Raw genomic sequence first — 8,416 nt, 5'->3', positions numbered from 1 at the left:
CAACAACCACCAAAAAATGACAACAACAACAAAACGCTATTAGAGTTCGGCAAAGGGACCCTTTCACTTTTGAAACCGCCTTGTACAGCAATTTGAAAAGACTGAGTCATTTATTTGTCTCATATCCTACCTTTTATTTATATTTCTGTGTTGTTTCTGTTTGGTTTTGGTCTAATATTGGGGAGTCCACCCCTTTTTCAATTTTAAGATTGCCCACTTTCTCTTCCGTTCGGATCAGAAGTGGGTCGGATCCTCCCATTGTAACCCTTTCCCTTATTCACCTAGAAGGAAGAAAAAAAAAATGGTTTGGAAGTAAATAGCACAAAAAAAAATGATTACTATAAAATATAATCATGAAACAGAAAAAATTTGTAGGTAAACCTATAAGCCTATCCAGAAATATCCATTCGATCCCTGAAGGGGGGGAATTCAAAACAAGAAATGAAACTAGGAATTACAAAAAAGTTCGAAAATAATTAGAGCCGGCGGGTGGTTTTCTAATCTCAATAAATCAATATCTTCCTGGAATCCTTTGTATGCTCACTTTTTTCCTAAGGAACACTTACAGTTTCCCATCGAGCTCAGTGGATTCTGATAAGCCGCTGTGTTTTTGTTGTCGGATGGTAGGGAGTGAGTGGCTCCGACGCTCTTTTCCACCAGGCTTAGACGATGCGTTGCCGTACCAAATCATTCCAACTACAGCTATGACCATTCCCAAAACCACATGCATATTGAGACCTTCCTTCCCGAAGAAAAAGAATCCCATAATCAAAACAAGGATTGTCTTCATATGACCAAGGACTTGGAAGGAGACAGCTGTAAATCTGCCGATGCATATAAACTGGCTGAGGTTTGTCCCCACGGCGATAGTGCACGAAAGAATTATAAATATCTGTTAAGACCAAGTTATAGGTGGAATTGTGAGTTATTATCCTATTAAAATCAAAATATGTAAGACAGAAGCAGGGTACAGTCACCCCTTTATGCATGTAAATAAAAGGGGTGTACATAGGTCATGTAGAGACCAACACAACCAATTAAAAAGGCACCATAGAAGCTACAATAGTCATTTTGAACAGAAACTGCTGCAAACAATTACAGAAAAGGTTCACTTAAAATAAAAATAACTACACAGCAAAACATATATTAAAAAGCAATTTTGTGGGTCATTCTGGCATGAAATAATTGATCGAGAGATTGCTGCGAAAAATGATGCTTGAAGCTCCATTTGCAGTCAAGAAACTTTTTAAGTCACCCCAATGACTGGGGAAACAATTTGAGAAATTATAAAATACTTTTTAATTGCATAAAAACAACTGACAGCATATGCCCACTAATGTTTTGCCCATAATAGGATAATTTAAAACCGTTTGTGCAATTTTCATATGCACATTATGAAGATAAAATAACAATAACTTTGTATAAGAATCACAGAAGACAAAGCCAAATTGCTGTTGTACTTACCAAAGACCTTGTATTATAGTCGTAAGCGTAGACTCTTTTGTTTGTCAACCAATAATCTAGAAAGGGGCCTACTAACAGCAACGAAGCCGCCTGCGCTGGAGCAGTATGTCCCAACAGGTTGAAAGAGCTAAGTTGATACTTTCTTTGAAGAAAATGAACATACTGCATACGTAGATTTTTTGACAAAACAATAAGATATGACTTTCTAAACAATATAGACAGAATTTAGCAGGAGGAGGAGGAGGGGGGGGAGAGAGAGTTTTAGACAACTCTGTTTATGAGTTTAACAAAAGAGAGTTACTACATAATAACAATTTAGAAAGCTGAAAACATTCTTCAAATTACGATATCATGCAGATGCAGATAAATACATACATGCACCAATGAACATGATGTGTGTCTAAATATAGTGGATATTATATGTAACTATATTCATGCAGAAACACAGATAATTGCAAGTGTATGGGTAGAGGAATGATCAACTTACATATTGTTGCAGAGAAGTGCTCCATACTGCAATAAAGGCTGCAATGAAGCCTTTGGTATTAACACTCACATCGGTCACAGTGCAAACACCAACACCCAATAGAACAACTACTATGCTTAGCTTTGTGTCTCTAGAGTATCGAATTTTGTCCAACACAACTTCCAAAAGGCAGGAAACGGGAATCATACTCAACTTAGCAATCTGCATGTAATGTAGAGAATACGTAACATTCAAAATCATTGCAATAGATCGCCAGAATGAAAACCTAAACCGAAATCATACACAATTACCTGATAGAATCCGACAGAGTTCCACATTAGACTAACATTCATTCCAACAATAGAGAAGTTAGCAAAGATAACAAATTTTAGAAGCTCTGCGAATGGTAGATGAGAGGATTGGACATATCCCAGCCACCTTAGAACAAGCGTCATCATAGTTGTCGTTGCAAAATGCAAACCAGTTAATGTTGTAGCTGCAAAAGATAGCAATTACTTAGAACTCTGAACAGACGAACGATGACTAGCATCCTCATAGCGCTAACATTTTCTCAAAATTGTTACCAATGACAACAAAATCACTGTTTTATGACCTCAAAGGTCATTGAAGAAAACATCATCACCATCAACAACCAACCGCAACCACCATCATCCAAACCATATCCAAACTATTCACGGATCAACTGCACTCCTATTGATCCACTGTCTAATGACTTATTTCTCTCTACTTCAAACCAATGTACTCTTAATTCCTGCCTCAACTGTTAGCAGCCCAAATCTTAAACAAAAGCTGGTCTTCACTAGAGCTCTTATAATCACTCTACCTAATATTCCTTAGACCATCAATTAATGGGATTATTGGAAGATTGTTCTCACACACAAGTCCCCTACAATCCTTTCGACTTCTACCGCCCAACCAAATTCTTTGCAACACCAAACCTACTACTTGTACTAAATCGTGCTCCTTTTTTGTTTTTTGTTTTTGTTTTTGTTTGGTAAGTTACAAATGGGTCTTGACCTTACCCTCCACACCATTCTTAAGGGGGGAGGAAGTATCATTTGCCCCAAAACTCATTGGCCAATCATGCTCCTTACCCGACTGATCACATTGTTTCCTCATTAGTTTGATTTGAATAAATTGTTCACATAGCACTCAGAAACCATATATCCATTTCACGCAAGCACTAATTTGTTTTTAGGAATTACGTTCACAAATTCTAACTATCATTTAGTATGCATGTACGATGTAACATTTCAAGCATTTCCAACATGCTGTGACTAATTTTTAGATATTAGGACAAAAGCATCTCTATACAAAGCATCTAATCATCAATCCCTCATCCAAGCCAATAGCCTTAGTCACTTACAACTAACATGAAATAAGACCATTCTTTCATAGAGCTTATGCCAATAATTTGTGGGGGTGGGGGGGGGAAGAAAATTAAAGCATGGAGATACTGTAACACAAATTACTTCAAATTAAAACTAATTAACAAACTAGACATTCCAGACTGCAAGGAAATGCAGAAATCCAGACACAACAACAAAAGATATCCATAGCTTGATAAAGAAGCAAACAAATAAATTCCAATATTTGACTTGGATCTTCCACTGACATACGAATCTAATTCAGAAAGGACTTATCCAAAAATTAAAAAAATTAAAATTTTAAATTTTAAAAATTAAAAAAAATAAAAAATAAAAATCAAACTTAGCAAAGAAGGGGAGAGGCTGAAGAAATATGTTAATGAAGCTTCGTCTAAAGATTGATGTCCACATCAATAGGTAATGAAACTAGAGGAATTCAGTTAAAATATAAGCAGTGAATGTGATCACCAATAAAATTAAAATTGTCTCAAAAAATTCTCCACAAGCAGAGCACCCTGGCTATTTAGGTTCTCTCTGGTAAATATAACAATAGGGAGCAACAACTTTTGGACACAAGGACAATGAAGAAAGGGGGATCATTTGAAGGTCCCACCAAGCAGGGTCCTCACCGTATAAGATGGAGACAGTCCAGACATTAGAAACTTAAGGGAGAGCAAAACCAAATAAAGACAACCCAGAACAACTGTTAAAAAAATGGGTAAAGGGACTCATACCAAACAAGCTAAAATATACAATAATAAAGACGATCATAGACCAAAATGATTAAAGGAAACTGTTGGTAATAGGAACGACGAAAAAGACAGCAGGAAGAAGATGATGAAAAGGGAAGGTCCTAACCTAATCCAACAAAAGTTGCACTATAGTCTATATCCATCATCTGAAAGTTAGTTGAAAGCATGGGATAAGATTCCCAAACTCCAATGCAACTACTTGCAGCAAACTATTTAAAGGATAAACAGAACGAACTTACCTACCAAAAATTAAATAATAATAATAAAATTAAAAAATTAAAAAAAAAAAAAAAAAAAAAAAAAAAAAAAAACCTAACAAAAGAGAATTAAAACGTTAGTGCACAAAGGCATTGCTTAGAAAATTAACAGATAACCATGCAACCATATTCAAGCATGCTGATGAATGTAACAGGAAAAAGCAAACTAAATCAAGAGGGGGAAAAAAAAAAGTACTTAGGAATTTACCAAAACTGAAGCCATAGGTAGCCATCAAAGCTTTATTGACAATTATAATCCCAACAGAAGTGACAACATTGAACATCCATGCGGCTGCATCAACTGCAGCCTTCTCATCAGCCTTGCTAGAAGGAGCCATTACCATGTATTTCCCTACAATTGACCACTGCAAAGTCCTTATCCCTCAGCTTCCGTAAAGAAATCCATCCACATCCATATCAAGTCCAAGAGTTCTACTCACTTAGCAACAAAGTACTCTACAAAGATAAAATTGGAAAAAAGTAAGAAAATTCGCACAATTGAAAAATAGCCAAAAAATTATTAAAATTGAAATTCCAACAGCCATTGTGATTCCGGAATATTATCAGCATCACTACCGTATGAACATATACATATTGAAAATCATTATCTGGTCATCCAAAAGCTTGAAAAATTAACTCTGCTTTGTTTAATCATGGACTGTTGGCTTCGGCGCAAACAAGTCCGAATTTCTTTTTAAAAAAAAGTGAGTCTACCAAACAAAACTTCATTTCCTAAAGCTCATTTCAGAAGGATCACAGAGCTATAGAACTTATATTATTACACAGATCCATAACAAAAAGCTTCTCATCATCAATCAGAATCAGATCCTAAAGGATTCAGATCAATCGCGAAAAATCCACACTAAAACTTAGCGAAAGCAAACAATTCGGAAAATCAGATCCAGATTTACACACAAAATCACATTTGGATCCAAAAATCTTCACAATTGAAGCCAATTCAGCAACCGCAAAAACAGATCTATGATAAAAGAAAAGTGTGCCAATATATCGCAGCACATAATGAACCGTAATTGTACGGTTTCGAAACGTACCGGCGAAACGAGAGTGAGCGAGGTGGCACAGTGAGTGAGAGAGCTTTCAGAGGCGAAACTGAAAGTGTTGCCACGCTGATTGTGGTGCAGTCAGTTACAGGAGAGTTGGAGGGAGCATTGGGCTTCCTTTTTTCTTTTTTTTCTTTTTTTCTTTTTTTTCTTTTTTTTCTTTTGTTTTTGGCTCTTCTTGAATTTCGTTGCTGCTTTTTCTAGTTTGAGAGAGAGAGAGAGAGAGAGAGAGCGATTCTGTTAAGGCAATGAACTCGTGCTCGTGGAGATGTGTTGCCGCCAGCCAATCAAAGGTTAGATCACTTGCATAGTTGCATTGTGTTAAAGCTTTATATAGTTTTTCTAAAAAAAAAAAAAAGAAAGGCTTTATATAGTTTTAGTTTTTTCTTTGTCTTTTTTTAATTCAAGCTTTTTATAGGGTTTTTTTTTTTTTTTTTAGAAAAGCTTTATATTGGGTTAAATACGTTTAACCAACATCAACTACCAAATGTCACAATTTACTATTTCTTAGAAAGAAAAAGAAAAAGAAAAAGAAAAAGAAAAAGAAAAAAGTTAAATACGTTTGATCTCATGTAGTTTAAAAATTTTATTTTTTGCTAACTATAAGTCATTTCGTATTATAGATAGTACATCGTTTATGGTTAAAGACGGAGATGGTACCTCCGTCCAACTTCGGTCCAAAAATTAACGGAAGTCCGCGTCAACACGTCTAAAAAACTTACACGTGTCCTATACCTAAATAAAAATTAAAAACTAAAAATAATAAAAACTTCAAAAAAAAAATTAAAAGCTTTAAAAATTTTGAAAAGAGAGAGAGAGAGAGCTACCCCACGGCCGGTCTAGGGGTTGTTCGGCCACCCCACAAGGCAAAAAACAAGTTTAGGGTTTCGCCCTTGGGGGTGGTTCAGCCACCCCAAACCGGCCATTGGGGTGGCTGAGCCACCCCTCCTTTTTCTTTTTCAAAAAGTTTTTTTTTTTAGTTAGGAGCCATCCCTCCATTTTTTTTTTTCAAAAAGTTTTTTTAAAGCTTTTAATTTTTATTTTTATTAATTTTTAATTAGGCATAAGACACGTGTCAACTTCTTAGAAACGTTGACATGGATTTTCATCAATTTTTGGACAGAGGTACCATCTCCGTCTTTAGCCTTAAACAAGGTACCATCTACGATACGAAATAAATCATAGGAGCAAAAAATAAAGTCTTTAAACCTTATGGAGGCATGGAGCAATTAACCAAAATAAAAATCATGACATTGGATGGAATCTCGTTCACATGCACAACATATGCATTTTTTAAACGTAAAATGATAGAAATATCTTCAAATAAAAATATAAATAAAAAACAAATTTTATAACTAAAAAGAAAACTTCAACTGACACAAAAAAAAAATGGTAATTGTCGAACCACTCCTAAAGGTGGTAGAACCATTCCCTAAGGGGTTAATCGCCCACCTCCAATCACATGGGGGTGGCCAAGCCATCCCTTGTGGTGGTATTTTTTCCTTTTAGTCAAATTGTTAATTTGAAGTATTTTCTATTTATTTTATTTTAATTTAATCTAATTTGTTAACTTCAAGGGTATTTAAGTAAATGTAGTTTCTATATTTATTACATTAGGAAGAGAATTCCCTTTTATCTTTTTAAATAATTAAGGAGTAATTACATTTTCCCCCATGGACTACCGGCCTGTGTCATTTTGCCCCCACGAACTACCACTTCGACCAAAAGAGAGCATCAAACTACCATTTTTACACATTTTGCCCCCTTCCGTCAGGAATCCAGTTAACTTGGATGGAATATGCCATTTTTTCCGTTAATTTTGATTTAAAGACCAAAATACCTTCTATAGTAATTAATAAAAAATATTAAAATTAATATATTTTTTTTAAAAAAAAAAAACCCTGAAGGAAAAGGGGTGGCAGCAGCCACCCCTGAGGTGGCCAGGTGGCCTGCGAGCCACCCCCAGAGGTGGCTCCGGCCACCTCTGGGGTGGCTCACTGCCCACCCCGGCCTAAGGGGTGGCCGCGAGCCACCCCAGAGGTGGTCGGAGCCACCTTTAGGGGTGGCTCGCGGGCCACCCATGGCCTCTGGGGTGGCAGCGCGGCCACCCCAGGTTCTGGGGAGGCAGTGCGGCCACCCCTTAGGCCGGGGTGGGCCGCGAGCCACCCGGCCACCTCAGGGGGTAGCTGCCGCCACCCCCTCTTTCTTCATTTTTTTTTTTAAGATGAGGGTATTTAGGTCATTTTTTAAATTGAGTTAGGGCATTTAAGTCTTTGCATGAATTAGACTGACGGAAGGGGGCAAAGTGTGTAAAAATGGTAGTTTGATGCTCTCTTTTGGTCGAAGTGGTAGTTCGTGGGGGCAAAATGACACAGGCCGGTAGTTCATGGGGAGAAAAGGTAATTACCCCAATAATTAATTAGATAAATTAACTAAGATCCTAAATAATCAAATCTCGAGTCTATATATATATTTTATAGTATGTATATAAATTTATTATACACACACAGGTAGAAATATATATATTATAAACACTCATGTACACATAAACCCACATATATTTATACATAGACGAAATTAGGGTTTCTTAATAAGAGGGGCCAAAAAATTAATAGAGAGCCGGGTTTAATTTTAATAAGGGCCAAACTTAATGTTTGGACCGAAAAATATATATAGTTAACTATATATAAATAGTATAAGAAATTATTTTTAGCTATATATAAATATTTAACCCTTAATACATAAATATTATAACTATATATTTATATATAAATATTATAATTATATATAAATTTGTAACTAGAAAGAGGAGGAGGGCATGACATTCCATCCCTCGTATTAATACTCACAATTACAATAATTCAAATCATATTTATTATATTAGGATGAAAATTTCCTTTAATCTTTTTAAATACTTAATACTAAATAATATTAAGAAAATACTATTACCCAGGTCCACGTTTTAATGTCCATTAAAACATCTACTGACTTAATCGACACCCCAAAGAAATAAAGAATTATTGCAATG

General features: G+C 35.7%; 1 protein-coding gene across 1 annotated transcript; it reads right to left on the bottom strand.

Moving 5' to 3' along the window:
* Nucleotides 1-317: 317 nt before the first annotated feature.
* On the bottom strand, nt 318-5,676 carry LOC133867142 (UDP-rhamnose/UDP-galactose transporter 6). The gene is made up of 6 exons (XM_062303834.1): nt 5,380-5,676; nt 4,536-4,783; nt 2,242-2,426; nt 1,952-2,152; nt 1,465-1,626; nt 318-892 (listed from the first exon to the last, which is right to left on the bottom strand). The coding sequence occupies exons 2-6, from the start codon at nt 4,669-4,671 to the stop codon at nt 563-565; spliced, it is 1,014 nt and encodes a 337-aa protein (XP_062159818.1). The 5' UTR covers nt 4,672-4,783; nt 5,380-5,676; the 3' UTR covers nt 318-562.
* Between the last annotated feature and the right edge of the window lie 2,740 nt (nt 5,677-8,416).

The sequence above is a fragment of the Alnus glutinosa genome, chromosome 4 (genome assembly GCF_958979055.1).
Source record: "Alnus glutinosa chromosome 4, dhAlnGlut1.1, whole genome shotgun sequence".
In the NCBI taxonomy this organism is placed as follows: Eukaryota; Viridiplantae; Streptophyta; class Magnoliopsida; order Fagales; family Betulaceae; genus Alnus; species Alnus glutinosa.
The sequence above is the reverse complement of the archived record's forward strand: the minus strand, read 5'-3'. Positions and strand labels throughout refer to the sequence as shown.